The 17,439-nt window shown below is 42.0% G+C and overlaps 1 protein-coding gene across 1 annotated transcript in view; it reads left to right on the top strand.

Annotated features, from left to right (window-relative positions):
* The window catches only part of UBAC2 (UBA domain containing 2), a 106,337-nt gene that overhangs the window by 71,015 nt on the left and 17,883 nt on the right, over positions 1–17,439 (top strand). Inside the window, exon 7 of the mRNA XM_084272165.1 lies at positions 15,094–15,339. Within this exon, the coding sequence (XP_084128291.1) occupies positions 15,094–15,339 (246 nt within the window). The remainder of the gene's footprint in view (positions 1–15,093; positions 15,340–17,439) is intronic.

Below are 17,439 nucleotides of genomic sequence, written 5' to 3'. Positions count from 1 at the left end.
CTTCCAAAAGTGTGAAGCACTGGCTGACTGGTGATAAACTGGCAGGCAACAGAAGAGCTGGTTAATATTTGCAGAGTGCCACTGCTCTCTGACCCCCCTCAAATTAATTTACTGCCACGGATATAGATTTAGACCCACAACTATAAATGAGACTATTAAGGAAATAGTAGAAACATTTACCCTCTTGGTTAGGGTCTTTTTTTTCCAGTTTTCAGCAAGCTTCAAGCTGTTATTGCAAAAAGCAGCTTTTAACAACTTTTTGCTGTGAAGTTTTCATGTTTTGCTGTGAAGTTGTCATGTTTTGCTGTTCTCCTGGCACATCTGTAGTTCAGCCGTTTCTCACTGTGATAACAGACAGCAGCAAGCGTGCAAAATCACTTTCTTCACACCAGGCAGATAAAGTCGGTGTGGTCTGTCTTTTTCCATTCCAACTCTGTTCTTAGTGCTCAGGCACCTAGTCATAAAAACAGATTGTATTAAGTCTTCCAGAGTGTTAGAGACTGATAAGCTTCTTTTAAAATTTCACAACCTTAGAAACGAGGAGCTCAGACTTGTGAATCCTTGGCCCAAAATACTGTCTGCTTTTCAGTCAGGAAAGTGCCACCTCTTCCAGAGAAGCTCCTTATTAAGTTCATGCAGTCTTAAGACGAACATAAATTGTGCCCTTGCTGTTTAGAACCTGCTAATTTGAATTTGCAGTGACCTCTGAGTGAAATGCCTGCAGACACTTTGCATGAAATTTCTGATATAACTTAGCAGTTTGGTCTTTTACCATTTGCACTGACTGTTCCAAAATATGCTGTGAACTCACAGGGTAACTGACAGGAGTGTTGGAGCAGTAAATAGCAAAGTTTGCTCAACAGTTTGGTTTGACCATAAATATCAACTAACAAACCAGAATTTCTCTGTCTTGGAGATCAGCCCAAGCCTCTGTGCCCGCCTAAGGATCTGTGACTTCCTCCAAACACGCTACCCTTCCTGTTACTCTTTTAATAGCCCTTCCTTTTGAACAGGTGTTAGAGAGGGAAGGGAAGGAAAGGAAAAAAAAGGAAAGACAGTTTAACTCACTCTTTCCTGGTGGTGGGAACTGTAGATATACTTTGTTACACAAAGTAAAAAAGAATGCCTCAAATATATTTTTTCATAATATATTATGTGGTTCTTATTTTAAATCCCCTTTAACATACAGTTTTATTCAGCTTTATAATGCAACTAAGGATTCCTTTTCCTAAATATTTTTGTTTTAATTGCAGATTTACATTAATTGCAGGTTTACATAGGTGTAAGTCCATCAGAATAACCAGAGCTTGCTCTGTGTCACAGGAAGGCTTAAAAAAATAACTTGAAATTTTCATGTTGCTTCAGTCAGCATGAATTAAGTCTTCATCAATGATGATGTGTTTTCAGTCTCATTTTTTTTCTGCAGCAAGTAGAGAACTGCACTCCACTATCGTGTATTAAGTGCTGCAATTTGGAAAGAAGGTCACATCTTGAATTGCAGCCTTATTTTACACTGCATATCTGCTGTCACACTTCCACGAATATGAAGTCTCCGTTCATATTTAGAAACAGTAATTTGGTAGCTTTAGAAAAAACTTGATAAATGAGTGAAGTTTCATAGTATATGGGATAATCTGGAGAGGGATATGAAGCACTGTAAAGGCACCTTTTAGCACTACAGGTGTAGGTGCTTGATAGCATATGTAGATGTACAGTTACAGAAATCCATAGCTTGAGAAATCATCAAATCAGTGTAACCCCTTCCAAGAGCCCATGTGTCTCTGTAATTCTTTCTGCTCTTGACATTTTCTAACATACTATATCTTTAGTGAATCAAATTCCCATGTATTTGTACAAAAAGACCAAGTAAGTGCATGAACAGCAGGTCAGCTAGGTGTGATATTTAGTCACTAGGTCATTGCCTGTCAGACACTCCACTGCCTGTATTTTTAGCTCTAACGATCACTCGGATGTTCACGTGACCGTACGCGATGCCGTTCTGCAATTTGGCTCTTCTCGCACTTCTGCTTATGTGGAGCGTTAAAATGGATGGTGGCAGCATGAGGTCTGAGCTGTTGTCAGCTTCCACTGTGTCTGCACCATGTCCCCTGGTTTATGTTTATTTAAATTCTCACAGTTTATACTTTTAAGGTGTAATGAACACTCTTCAGAGTAAATGGGGTCTGACTTTCCAGGTGCAACGTGTGCTCATGCTGGAAGGCTTCCCTGTGGGTTCCAGGCAAGGGAACTGTACCGCCCTGAGTGCTTGTTTTCAGTGGTTTGGGGTGACGCCGTCGTCACAGAACCGCATTTGCGCGTGTGTATGAGGCTGTGCAGGTACCACGGGTGTAACGGGTGTGGTGGTAGGGAATTTTAGACAGCTTGGGGTTTCTTGGTTAAAGAGATGATGGCACGTGTTCTGTTACTGGAATACGAAGGGTCTGCCTGTGTCTGTCTGCCATAAGGTACATATATATCTTCACAGAGTCACAGAATTGTAGGGGTTGGAAGGGTCCTCCAGAGGTCATCAGGTCCAACCCCCCTGCCAAAGCAGGTTCCCTAGGACAGGTCACACAGGGAGGTGTCCAGACAGGTCTTGAATATCTCCAGAGAAGGAGACTCCACCACCCCCTGGGCAGCCTGTGCCAGGGCTCTGTCACCCTCACTGGGAAAAAGTTCTAGCTTCTTGAGAGTAGCCCTGCTGAGAAGGACTTGGGGATTGTGGTGGATGAGAAGCTTGACATGAGCCAGCAGTGTGCTCTTGCAGCTCGTAGAGCCAATGGTATCCTGGGCTCCATCAGGAGAGGAGTGGCCAGCAGGGACAGGGAGGTGATTGTCCCTCTCTACTCTGCCCTCGTGAGGCCCCATCTGGAGTACTGTGTCCAGATCTGGGGCCCCCAGTACAAGAAGGATGTGGAACTGTTGGAGAGGGTTCAGAGGAGGGCCACAAGGATGATTAGAGGGCTGGAGCACCTGCCCTACAAAGAGAGGCTGAGGGAACTGGGCTTGTTCAGCCTGGAGAAGAGAAGGCTGTGGGGGGACCTCACTGCAGCCTTCCAGTACCTGAAGGGAGCTTATAAGCAGGAGGGGATTCAACTTTTTAAAAGAGCAGATAATGGCAGGATAAGGGGGAATGGACTAAAGCTAAAGGAGGGAAGGTTTAGATTAGATATTAGGGGGAAGTTTTTTATAGAAAGAGTGGTGAGGTGCTGGAACAGGCTGCCCAGAGAGGTGGTGGATGCCCCGTCCCTGGAGGTGTTCCAGGCCAGGTTGGATGGGGCCCTGGGCAGCCTTGTGTAGATCCAGGCCTGGAGGTTGGTGGCCCTGCCTGTGACAGGGGGGTTGGAGCTCTATGATCCTTGGGGTCCCTTCCAACCCAGACCATTCTATGATTCTTCTGCATGTTGGTGTGGAACTTCCTGTGCTCCTGTCTTCTCAGGTCTCTGATTTTAAATCTACACAGGACTGCACTCTTAAAGGCAGCTTCTTTACTTTTCAGATGAAACTGGAGTACCTCTCAATTATCGTTTGTTTGGCACATCAGTATGGGCCTGGTAATGTCAGTTGCTGGGTTGTTGTGTAAAACATGCTCTTTAGTTAGATGCATGATGCTTATTTACAAAGAAGGGAGAATTGATGAACTACCCCATAAACAAGTTCACAAGACTGGTCAAATCAGTAACATGTAACGTTGTTATTCTTAGTAATTTAGGAGACTAATTTGGTTTCTTGTGATTTGTTTTGCCAGAAATATGCCATACTTGGAACATACAGTCCAACTTTGTTTCATGGTGGAGGAGGGGGGGAAGGGTCATGATGTCATGAAAATCAGGAAACTTGATATTAGATACAGTGATGCAGATGTATCACGAAAGTCGTACAACCTACTTCCGTTTGACTTTAAGCCAGAAATTCTTTCAACAGTTGTTTACAGAAGAGCTTCCCTATAATGCAAATCACTCAGTTTAGTGAAGGCCAAAAACAGTTTCCCTGCTATTCTTTCTTCTAAACAGTCAAAACACATTAGAAAATGGTACCCACTAGAATACTTTACTGGATGCAGACGTATGGAGCTATTGTCTCTCCCTTCTACCTCCCCACCCTCCCCTTTAAAATCTCCTGGGCTCTCAGCTTAACGTTTCTCGTTGCTGTTCTCTTGCGAGATGTACTTGGACGGTCATGTCAAGGCTCACTCAGTCATAGTGACAGCTTACCTCCTGCAGGAAGTAGGCTCAGGTGGTACCAGAGGAGGAGATATGCCCACTGGCACATGCAGTTCCCTCCACTCATTAGTATAATGTCATCATCATACGTATCACATGCCAGGGTTTCTGCTAGCCACGTAGCTAGCTATATTTCATAGGGGAAAGGTACCTTTCAGGCTGTTCCTGTGATTTTAGTGTTGCAGCCTCTTTCATCCAGTGTCATTGTGTTTTATTTGTTTGCAAGGTAACCTGCATCACATAGAAGTTCAAAATTCTGAATGCCCTGGGTCTTACTTCCCCTACGAAGAGAGACTGAGGGAGCTGGGCTTGTTCAACCTAGAGAAAAGAAGGCTGAGGGGGGACCTCATTGCAGCCTTCCAGTACCTGAAGGGAGCATACAAACAGGAGGGGAATCAGCTTTCTAAAAGGGTAGACAGAATTACAGAATCACAAGATTGGAAAAGACTTTTAAGATCATCAAGTCCAACCATTCCCATCCTATGCTAAACCATAACCCTAAGTATCTCTTCTACCCTGCAATGGCAGGACAAGGGGGAATGGACTAAAGCTAAAGGAAGGAAGGTTTAGATTAGATATTAGGGGGAAGTTCTTTACAGTGAGAGTGGTGAAGTGCTGGAAAGGCTGCCCAGAGAGGTGGTTGATGCCCCGTCCCTGGAGGTGTTCCAGGCCAGGTTGGATGGGGCCCTGGGCAACCTTGTGTAGATCCAGGCCTGGAGGTTGGTGGCCCTGCCTATGGCAGGGGGGTTGGAGCTCTGTGATCCTTGGGGTCCCTTCCAACCCAGACCATTCTATGATTCTGTGAGCTGCCTTGAATTTGTGTAGAGTGCAGTTCAGACCTTTGGAAATTGAATTTGTCTTAACTTTACAAATGCTGAAGTTTCTAAAACTCTGTTTACTTTGCAGATTTCATTAATCCCAATGCAACAGCCTTCTGCATCCTTCTGCACTACACTGTGGTTTACTTTTCTCAGGTTGTATGACTAGCTGTGCTTTTTTATATTTTAGATATTGGAAAACCGTGGAGGATCTGTAAATGGGAGCAGGTACTTTAAAGGCTTAGGGTTAAGGTAGGAAGTTCAGGCAGTGCTGAGTGCTTGATTTTAATTTCAGTTCTGATTTTTGAGTGCTTGAATTCTTATTCATAATTTTGGAATCGCTAATTTGGTTTTACATAGACTACAGATATCTGTTGTTAAATGCTCCCAAGCATCCTTTGTTTGGAGCTCTGTTGGTTTAGAACTGTCTTCATCCTTTATGGTTGTTACTTCTTCAGCTGAGGTGTTTTTCTGTGGTGAATCCCAGCCCTTTAGGATAGGCATTTGTAGGGTAAGATGTGCTGGGGCTAGGGAGAAAAATATTGAAACCAGACTTTTACTTTTTTCAGTTCTTGTCTTAAAAAATCACATACTGTAATTAATATCTGATCAGACCTAAGAATCCTTTATTTTCTTCTTGTTCTTCCACATCTTTCTTAAGTGATTTTGAACAATCCTTACTGAATTCTTTTTGTTGTTAAAAAATGTTTTGAAGGGAAGGCAGAAGCATTTGTGTTACCCCACAATGCAATATGCACACTTAAAAATATCACCCCTTCTACATACTTAAAATTAGTATTAAATGTGGGATGACTTTCTTGAAGAGAGTCTTTGATCAGAGCGCTGACAATGTAGTATGCAGTTACCTCCACATTCACGCTGCCATGCATCCTCCTTCTTCCAACAGTTAGTCTGGACGTCCTCCAGGCATCCACATTTAGTCTTGTGTAGATGGTTAGTCAAAGTATGATATTCCTTGAATTCTTTGTAATTGTGCAATTACAAGCAATCATTCAGGTACATCTACTTACATCTAGTTAAATATTTTGTGGGTGTGCTTTGGTGACACACGGGAGAGTCAGTCTAAGAGGATAATTTAAAAAAATAAATGAAAGCTATACATTAATTCCTTTTTCTGCTTTTGATTTGTAGACAAGCAATGCTTCAATTGGAGTTCAGGGTAGATAAAAGTTTGCAATAACTGAAATCACATTTTTAATTCATTCTTTTGAATTTGGAATTATGAAAAGCTATAGTGAAGGCAAAACCTATTAGTGGTACAACATTTAAATAGAACAATATTAAGATGTAATTAACTGATGTGTTGTTTTGAATATTGTCCTTGTGTAAAGTAAAATTTAATGCACTCACAATAACATTAGTAGCACTTAAAAAACCTCTCATTGCTGTTTTTTCATCTTGAGCTTATTTTCACCCTAATGCCTGGCTGCAGACTGCTTCACAGTGCATTTCTGACCTGAAAAATTGACAGAAAAGGAGTGTATTCCTAACACTATCCTTTACACTTTAAATAGTTTTATCAGTATAGTGTAGCCTTCTCATTGATTTTTTTTTAAGTCTTTAGGTTGTTGGAAACATCAGATGATCACAGGGGATTATATTTTTTTGTCTTCAGTAGCAAGAAACGTAATTTTTAGAAGAAATAACTAAGAAAATTTAAATAAATCTGAGAACATAGATTATTTAAGGGCTTCTCACTGGCGTCTTGTCTTGATTGCAACTGGTATTTGAGCCTTTGTGTTTGAAATCAGTCTGCCTGGTTGGAGCTGGAACTGCCACTGGCATTCAGCTAAGGCTGAGCTTATGCACAGGTGGTGCAGTGGACTGAAACATCATTTTCAGCTGATTACCCCGTGTCACTGACCACACCATCAGTAAACAGCATTAAACACCCAATGAGTGCTGCTTTGGAGATATATTGGGCTGCTCTTTATAGAGCTGTGCTGCTTCTGCCTGCTTCATGAGCAGAGCTTTCTAGTTCAGGCATGAACGCCACACTAGGGCACTTGCACAGGTCCTGTTTTGCCTGTCACTGGAGGTATTTTGTCCAGGCAGCTTTCTAGTATCTCCAAAGATGAGGAAGACTCCACAACCTCTTTGGGTAACCTGTCCTGGGGCTTGGTCACCCTCACAGTAAGAAAGTGTTTCATAATGTTCAGAGGGAACCTCCCATGTTTCAGGTTGTGCCTGTTGCCTGTGGGCTCTGCTGAGCAAAGCTTGGCTCCATCTTCTTCATTCTCTCCCTTCGGGCATTTGTGTACTTTGATAAAATCCCCCTGAGCCTTCTCTTCTCCAGGCCACAGTACCACTTCTCTCAGCCTTTCCTCATGAGAAAGATCCATTGATCATCTTCGTGGCCCCCACACTGGTCTTGCTTTAGCAAGTCCAAATCTATCCTGAGTGCAGAACTGGACACAGCACTCCAGATGCAGCCTCGCCGATGCTGACAGGAGTAAGGATCACTTCCCTTGACCTGCTGGCAGAGTCACTCAGGAAGCTCAGCACATAACTTGCAAAGTGCTTACAGAATTGTAGGGGTTAGAAGGGACCTCCAAAGATCGAGTCCAACCCCCCTGCCAAAGCAGGCTCCCTAGGACAGGTCACACAGGGAGGTGTCCAGGTGGGTCTTGAATATCTCCAGAGAAGGAGACTCCACCACCTCCCTGGGCAGCCTGTGCCAGGGCTCTGTCACCCTCACTGGGAAAAAGTTCTTCAGCATATTGGTGCAGAACTTCCTGTGCCCCAACTTGAGGCCATTGCCCCTTGTCCTGTCCCCACAGACCACTAAAAAGAGGCTGGCCATTTCCCTGTGTGCCACACTTGAGATATTTATAACCATTGATCAGATCCCTGTCAGTCTTCTTTCTCAAGGCTGAACATCCCCAGCTCATTCAGCCTTTCCTCACAGGGGAGATGCTCTTACCCTGAAGAAATGGAAAAGCAATAGACTAACAAAGATTAGGGAATGGAAAAGAATCATCGTCTCCTATCTTTGGGGCAGGTGCAGATATCCATATGCAAGCTAACAGATGTGCTGAAACCCACCCAAAATTAACATGAGGTATATGTGTATGGGCAATGGTCAGTATTCAGCTGAGTGACTTTAGCTGACTTGATTTGAGGTGAATGTCTTTACATTGTACTGACTGTATTGACTTAACCCCCTCTGTGGTGGGAGCTTCTTGTCCAGATGTCACGTAAACACAGGACAACTCACTAAGCTGACAACACATTGTATCATTTCAGGTGTCTGAGAAGAAAAGTAGTTGATTCATCTGGCATAGAGGAAATGTTAGTGTCGAAGTGAGGTCGTAATTGTCTGGAGAGGAGAGGGGCAGATGCAGATATTTCCAATTCTGGTAGAAGAAGAAAGTGGTGGGAAAGGAGAAGAGAAGATAGTAATGCATCATAAGATACTTTCTCTTTTATCTCCACAACTTCTGAGATTCTGTAGAAAAATGGATTTTTGTTTTCATTTGGTATTTCACTTCTAAGTTTTCAGTTTCTCTTAGATCTGGAGAGGAGTTTGTACACTCAGAATCCAGTTTATTTGTTTGACTCTGTGTCGTGGTTTTACCCCGGCTGAGAGCCGAGATCCACGCAGCTGCCTGCTCCTTAAAGGAAAAGAGGAGGGGGAGGAGGGGAGAGGGGGTGAGGCAAGGGAAGGGAAAAGGCAAATAACAACCCCAACACCAAGAAACCAAAGGCCCATGGGTTGGGATAAGGATAGTTTACTAAAATAGCAGAAAGATCAAATATAACAATACTAACAGGACTTTAGAGCAAAAAATATATGAAGCTGTTGCTACACAATGCAGTTTCTCACTGAACCACACAACTCAGGCCGTGCCACCCAGAGCCGTCCCGGAACCCGACTGTACCCCAAAAACCGCACATCCCAGAGCTGCCCCTGCTCCTCCTCCCATCAGCCCCCCTTTATACTGAGCATGACGTAATTGGCATGGAATACTCTCTTTGGCCAGTTTGGGTCACCTGTCCTGGCTTCGTCCCCTCTTTTCTCATGAATAGAGAAATATGAAGAGCTGAAAAAGTCCTTGACTGCTTGACCACAACTAAAACCATCAGGGTGTTATCAGCACTGCTCCCATTTTAACTCTCAAACACAGCATTCCATCCGCTGCTACAAAAGAAGTTAACTCCATCCTGACTGAAACCAGGACACTGCCAACCAGTTCAGTAGGAGGTAGATTGTTTCTATCAAGTTTCCTAGCCTGTACATGTACCCCATTCTGGCCACAGCATTGCCATTGCTTAGAGAGAGAATCAGTGAGAGTAATTCAGCCATGTATGTACTTTGTTGACCGCTGTCATAGGATGAGTCACATCTTAACAGTGCCTGTTTCTCTCTGTTGACTGAAAACAGCTTTAAACAACCACCCCCTAAGTAGGCTTTTAAATTACAGATGTCTACGTCAGAGCAGATAAATCTAATCGTGACCTTTTAAGTAAAGAGGTTTGGCTAACGATATGATGATGATCGCCTGCAGAACGCTAGAAGAAGCCCAAGGGAACCTGTCCTTAGATCACAGGTACAAGTTAAGAACAGCTGTAGTCTGCTAGAATGGCAGTACCATCATGCTTGCACACATGATTAAGATCTGATAATGGCTGCACCTGACCAAAGAAAGCACCTTTGATGGACTCCAGAGATATAAAAATCAAGGTATCTGGGAAATTTAGCCTGTCAGCTGGAAGCCCAGTCAACTGGGAAGGAAATTGAAATAGGGGTGGTATCATTATTATTGTTGTTATCGTTACTGTTTTTACCTAGTATGTTTACATTACTATATTCATTCACATTGACTGTAGATTAGTTCTACTATTACTACTACTGCTATTATTACTACTATTCTCTTATTTTTCTGTCAAGCTAACTCCTGCAAAAGGCTGTTTGTGCTCTCCATGACTACTTCCGCAAAGAAAACCCGAACAAAATAACCTGTTGTGTGAAAATTGCACTGCACTTTGTAAGGACAAGTTGCAAATGCTTATGTAGTGGTTTTATTTGTTGGGTGGTTTTCTCACAATCTCTCTGGCTTTGATAAATGTGTTTCTCTAATGAAGGTAAACACACAATCTCAAGACAAATTTTAACCCTTTGTTTTGATTCTGGTTGTATAGAATTCAAAGCATACTAAGGATATAGCAGGTAAAATAGATACAAAAAGGTCGCTTCACCTTAAGAATACTGCTGTTTGCTTTCAGTTTGTTGACACCTGAAAGTAGCAAAGTCTCGGACACATCTGATGCACATATTTAGATCATTCAGAACAAAGTCATTGAGTGTTCGCTCTCGAGTTCCAACCATTAGGCAAAATAATTTTCAGTGCCATTTTCTCCACCAGTCTGCCTGTGGTTTGGTTTGGTTTTCCTTTTGATTTCCTTTTTATAGTATTAATCAAGTACAGTGATTTTAAATATCTCAGCAGTGCAGCATGTGTGTCTTTGTAATGTAAAATATTGGAGACCTTCCACGTTTGGCTTACCTACTGTAAAAGAGAAACTTGAGCTACTTCCTTGTTCAAAGTGTACGACTTCAGAGGGACATGAGGGATGGGGTGGGGGGAAGTTGGGCTTTTTACAGTCGTGGGGAGAGGGTAGGAAATTTCACGTGAAGGACCAGCAGTAAGCCATGATGTTAAGAACCTGAGAAAAATACAAGCAAACATTTTTTTCTGCAGCATGCTGGGCCATTTCCAGCATAATGCATTTTCTCTGCTCAGCGTTGTGCCACCATGACATGGTGGATGAAGTTGTAGGTTAGGGCAGTGTGACTAACAGCCAACAAAGAAGATGCATTTTATGTTGCCAGCCAAAACAAGGTGAAGTTGACTGCTGTGTCTTTCTGTGGTGACTTTTTAGAGCCTAAAATACTCTGGAGGCTCATAGGTTTGGAGGAAGTAGCCCTTCAATGTGATGTGTGCTGCTGAATTGGGATATGGGATCTTGTCTTCATTGAATAAACAAAAACAGTTTGCTTTTTAAACACTAGAAATTCACTAGGTGTCTGTAACAAAAATGGTGTAAAAAGTTACCTTATACTTATTCAAAGCTGCTTGCTTTTTTGGTTTGGTTAGGTTTTTCTTAAATTCTATACATTAAGTTCTACTTATGAACCAGCTAAAGAGGAAGTTCTTTGGAAATACTTGACATTAAGATGACACTAAACCAGACTGAATCACGAGAGCTATTTTAACTACAAACGTCTCCATTCTGGTTTTATTGGAAATATGCAAATAGGTGTTTCTTCCTCACTAGATGAAACTTCTTGAAAATTTATTACTGAGCACAGCATTTTAAGTTTCTTCTGTCTCCAGCTAACAGCTTTATAATTGGAGTAGTAAAACAAGGGAGAGAGGAAGACGAATGGCATGAAATCCTAACAGAGGAGGAGGTAACAAGATGGGTTGCCAGCGTACGCTCAGTGCTTCTCACTGCCGAGTCTGTCCTTCCATCCGTTCATACTTGTTAGGAATTGCACTCTGACACAACTGCTCTGAACAAGTGCTGCTCCACAGCAGGTTTCTTTGCAACTATGTATAGAAGATAACCTTCTCTTTTGCTGCTCCACACAGTTTTGTCTGCTTGCCTTGTCTTTTTTTTTTATAGATATTAGAGGGAAGTTTAGATATTAGGGGGAAGTTCTTTACAGTGAGAGTGGTGAGGTGCTGGAACAGGCTGCCCAGAGAGGTGGTGGATGCCCCATGCCTGGAGGTGTTCAAAGCCAGGTTGGATGGGGCCCTGAACAACCATGTGTAGATCCAAGCCTGGAGGTTGGTGGCCCTGCCTGTGGCAGGGGCATTGGAACTGTGTGATCTTTGGGGTCCCTTCCAACCCAGACCATTCTATGATTCTATGATTCTTCACTAAGTGCTTTTTATTTTAGATTTTACTGTGAACTTTGTATTGTCAGACTTCTCAACTTCCTGCTCGGTGAGCACAGAAGTCCACGCGTTGGGGTTATGCAATGAGTCTAAGGCAGGACAAGGAGGGGCCAAGACACCAGTCTGTTGTTGAGGAGCAGCAGGGAGAGAGAAGACAGCCCCCTGCAACTGATGCATTGGCTGTAGACCAGGCATGCTACTCCAGTGAGCACAGTAAAAATTGGAAGGCAGGTACGAGCCATGTGTATGAGTCTGACACAGAGCGCAAAGCGCCATTCTCCATTTTAGCAGTGCCCATAAAATTACAGCTTTATAGAGCCTTTTCTTCTGATTAAATGCCCTGGAATGACTTGCTCTCTACAGCTACCTGAAAGGAGGTTGTAACAGGGTGGGTGTTGGTCTCTTTTTCCCAAACAGGACAAGGGGAAACAGCCTCAAGTTGCACCAGGGAAGATTTAGGTTGGATATTAGGAAAATTTTCTTCATCGAAAGGGTTGTCAAGCATTGGAACAGGCTGCCCAGGGAAGTGCTTGAGTCACCATCCCTAGAGGTATATAAAAGACCAGTAGATGTGGAGCTCAGGGACATGGCTTAGCGGTGGACTGGTCAGTGTTAGGTTAATAGTTGGACTTTTTATGGTCTTAAGGATCTTTTCCAGTCTCAATGATTCTCTATCTGTCATAAAAAAATATGAAGGTGCTTTTACTGATGCAGCTACTAGTTGGTGCTTGCGGTACACTTTCCCTTCCGAGACAAACAAGTCCCAAAGATGGGCTGATGCTATCTCTTTGCTGTATTTTCTATCTTGAGCTGATAAGAGAATCATTCTGTTTGTGTTTAATGTGTTCAGGCACATGTCAAGATTTGTCGTACATTCAGGGAGTAGATTTTCCTGTCACCGCTTGCTTTGTTTTGTTCTTCTGAGTTGTTAAATTTAGGGTGTCATGAATACATTAGACCTTAACAAAGAACTGTAGGTGTGGTGACAAGAGTGAGCAGCAATCAGTAGCTGGGAGGGAAGTTTGAAGTAAGTCAGGAAACACTAATGTGATGTTGGACAAAGTATTTTGAGCCGGAGCGCCTTCCCTGCCTGGTTACACCTGGGCAGCCAGGACTGCAGAATCCATGGAATTGAAGAGGGAACCTGGCTCCATACCCTAGTGATATGAGGTGCGATGAAGGAAGATAATTTGTATGTTCTGGTGGTGCTTGTGCCTTTTGCATCTAAGAAACCATCAGATTAAATGTATACACAGTATTTGCAAGATGATTCAGTAATTCCTGCTCCCAAAACCATGACATTCCTGGTAAGTCCTACAATCTTGGCTTTCTTGAGTGAGGAGCCTGTAACACTTTTGGGACCCTGTGGTTAGCTTCTGAGATACCTTCTTGCTTGGTAGATACTTCACATACTGAGTACCAAAAAGTAAATGAACTGTAGAAGTGACATGAATTTTCCTCCACTTACTGTTTGGTGGTTATAGTTCTGTCTTAGTTTCTAGTAGGTGTGCACAAATTTTGCATTTTGTAAGGTCATGGACTTACAGTCATCTGGAACAGTTTTGCTAGACCTGAGGAGAGAATTTCTGTGGTCCTGAAGAGGCTTTGGTTCCAGTGCCATGTCATTCTTGGAGTCCTTTTAATAACCTTTCTTTCAATACAGAAGATTTTTGTTTGCAGGAGCCTTCCCTTATAATTCCAGAGATCGTGGCTTTCCTCTTATCCCATTTGCCTCCTTCCTTGTAACATGAAAAGCTTGAAGGGGCTAAGGGTGGCTTAAAACTGTTCTTTCTCATTTTGGAATGGTGTTACGTCCAACCCTGAGAACTATCATAAAATGAAAGTAGAATAAAATAAAAATCAGTGTTTCTCAAAGCAGAATGTATTTTTGCTAAAAGTTTCATTATCTCACTGGATAATTAACAGTAGCTGTGGAAATAAGCTGAAAAATTCACCCTTTCCAAAGAATGTTGCATTTCCCTATCCTGTCTCCCTATGTATATATGCAGCAGTGCACCTGGTATGTTTATACCAATCTCTGTGAGATAAAATAAATATCCCCAAATGCATAGCCTAGGTGTGGAGTTTCTACAGGGCTTCGGGCATAATTGGGGATGTTTATGGATTTGAGGGGCTTCATATCTCTGTTCATTTCACTCTGTCGTCATGGCGTCAATCTTGCGGCCTAACAGGCCGTAAGAAGCCATGAATGCTGAGTTGTGGCACACAGCACTATTCCGGCTCAGAGTTTGGGCGGGAATTTTGGCCTTCCTGCCTGGACAACTTTGGGCTCAAATGTGAGAGGGCTTCGTAACAGGATTTGAAATCATGGCCGGGTGATGCTATTGATCATTTGTGGGACGCGTGGATTTCTCTTGCTCTTCCTGAGTCTGAAATGAAACCGAGCCCCAGGCCAAGCACGAGTGAGAGCGCAGAGAATGAGTATTTTTCTCACAGGTGGGAGAGAGCACTACAAAACCTGGTTTTTTCAGTATCACAGTCTTTAATGCACTGGTTTTTGAACTTCCTTTTTCCTTCTAGAAGATAGATTAAATCCTTTGTGGAATAAGTCTGTGCATACTCTTAGATTTAACTTCAAATCAGCTGTTTTGCTTTTGTTTTTACTTGAGGAGATTGGGGCGGGTGGGGGGGGAGGAACAGAAGCCTTAAGGGGTTGGGTTTTTTTAAGAAATGTTTACAATGCTTCAGCATCCTCAAGGGCAGCCCTTATCTTCTCAGGTCAACATGCAGCATACCCTGACCAGGTCCTTTACTAGCAATGAAAATTTGGTTTGAATTTTGACCTCTTTGAGAGAGTCACTTGGTTTGGTCTCAAATCCTGAAACAAACAAAAAACCCCAAGCAACTTTCTGAGTCACATGCAATGCTGTTCACAGATTTTAAAAAAGTTGCTGTCTGTAGCTGTGGGGAAGTTGGAGGTAAAGAAATCCCCTGTTCTTTTTCTGATTTCTGTCTCAGACCTCTGGGTAAATACAATAAAAAGTGCATTAAAAACAGAAAGACTAACTGCTATCTGCAGCTAAGTACAAAGTAAATTTTGGGGTATGTAATGTTTTTGGACGCTTTGTTGGGGTTTTTTTTAACATTTCTTTTTTTTTTTTTTAGGTTTCTGGGATTTGCTATAATAGCAGTATATTAAAAGTTCATCGAATTCTTTGTGTACCCAGCTGGGTAGCAAAGATATTTTCTTGGACTCTTGAACCAATCTTCTCATCTGCGGAACCAACGAATGAAGTTCGAGTGGGAATGGGAGCAACAGTTGACATCCAGAGGCAGCAGAGAATGGAGCTACTGGATCGTCAAATCATGATGTCTCAGGTTGCCCAAATGAGGAGGCAAAGGCAGCAGCAGGTACTGATATACATTCTGTAAGGTTTATATTAAGTAAAATCCATATCATGATTATGTATACACTTTATATAATTATATAGATATATATTATACATAAAGTACAATACCTTTTGTTGTTGTTCATATATCTTTTGTGGTTCCTCTTTCTTATAAATAATGTGTTTCTGTCTTCATTAGTCTTTTATACACTGTTGTACTACTAATAGCTTGTAGATGGTTTATATAGCTTCATATATTAAAACCAGTTTGCAACATGTAAGCAGAATGTGACACAGTCCTGTAAGAACATCAGTTCTTCTGACATTCTTCCATCAAAAAAAAAATGAGGCTGAAATCTAAAGTGATTGCCCCTCGGTGGTCTTTAGTAAGAGCCATCGTGGAAAGTTAGGAAGTCACAATGCTGCTGACTCTTCTGAGTATTTGTATGTTGAAAACTGTCTAGATAACTCCTTGGTTTGCAGAGGTGCTTTGAATAAGGCTCGTTTCTTTTAAGGGTGTGCGGAAATTAAATTCACTCAACTTTCTAACAGAGGTCAACCACAGGGACTTTCTGTTGCCAGGCTTTATGCTCTTGCTTTATTTCCTTATTGAACAGAATTGCAGCCTTTTTATTTTCTCTGGTGGTAGTCAAACCAGCAGATATTCACATAGTTTGTGCTGCAGGGCAGTAAAACAAGGTGTCTCAGTTCACTTTTTCCTGTACCTTAGATTCCTCTCTTATTCCTCTATCAAACCTAGCAGGTAATGTAGGCCTTGCATTCCTCTGTGTGAACATAAATTGCTTATAACTTGATTGCAGCCCAGCAATTTACTGCATTTCCTCTGCCTGAAACCAGCTCTGCACCCATACACAAATTCTCATTGTGTTCAGGGTAGTTAAGTGTGAATAGATATAGCCACACCATCATCAGTACATTGTCAGAATTAGAGATGAGAGGTCATAAAGCTTTAGCCAGCTAATTGAGTAGGAATCTTTCTTTCCAGTCCCTGATAACGTAATTCTGTTTTCCTGGATTTCTTAAGGTTTCAATCAAATGAAATTGTTGCTCAGATCCTAATCTGCTTTTCTCTATTCCCATTAGAACGTTAATCAGTTTTAACATAAGAACTGAACTAGACATTACTCAATTCTTGAACATTGCCATTGTAATAGAAAATGAATTGAAAGCAATTGTTAGGCTACAAGCTGCTGGGTAGAGAGTGCAGCCAACTTTCTTCAGGTAGGAGGAAAAAGCCATTTCCAGTTACAAAAGGCAATCTTTATCATAGATCTTTAATTGCAACAAGCGGTAAATAAGGTCAGAACAGTAAATGATAAAAGAAGAGCTGATAACATTTTCTTCTCATCTTCTCCTCAGGCTGCGAACAGCGAAAGGGGAAAAATGCCTTTTCATGTTTGACTTCAAATAGAGTTCTTGAAAACAGCAGAGGTTTTAAACTTAAATAAATGAGCATTGTTTGAACATCAATAAGGTGCTTCCTTTTACAAGTTGCCAGAAGACTTTAAAGTTATCTTCGTGTCTGGTCTTTAACTGGAGCGCAGCTGATAGTGCTGATCTGCAAGCCCAGTGATTGGAAGGCAATGGGATCCATGTATGAATGTTTCTGAGAGGCTCGTCAGAAAAGATGGGTCATGAAAGCTTTTGGCAGGCCTTTTTTTAGTGTCTCTCAGAATTTACTGAGCTTGAACTAAATCACGAAAAGTATCATTCACAGATCTTGAGATATCCTGGTAAAAACGAAAATCAGGCTCATTTCGATCTCAAAGTGGTATTTAAATATATGAAAACAACAACAAAAGACAATCCACGTTCTGGATTGCTGTACTTGGGCAATTCTTTTGCTTGGAAAGGTATAAATTGAAGACAGTGGAGTTGAACATGTCATGTTACAGATGGAATTTAGATCATAATTTTACTTGCAGGAGTGAAACTGGTAAAAGATGCAGACTGGTTTCTTAGGGAGTTTTTTGGTGAAACTGAAAATAATAAAAGCTGCAGATACGTATCTATCATCAAATATGGCTTTGAATTATATTTATGAGAACATTGTGCAGATTTCTGGACTCACCATATACTATTTGTAAGTAATAGGCCATAG

The sequence above is a fragment of the Gallinula chloropus genome, assembly GCF_964237585.1.
Source record: "Gallinula chloropus genome assembly, chromosome: 1".
Taxonomy (NCBI): domain Eukaryota; kingdom Metazoa; phylum Chordata; class Aves; order Gruiformes; family Rallidae; genus Gallinula; species Gallinula chloropus.
Note: the sequence above shows the minus strand (reverse complement) of the source record. Positions and strands in the feature narration are given on the sequence as shown.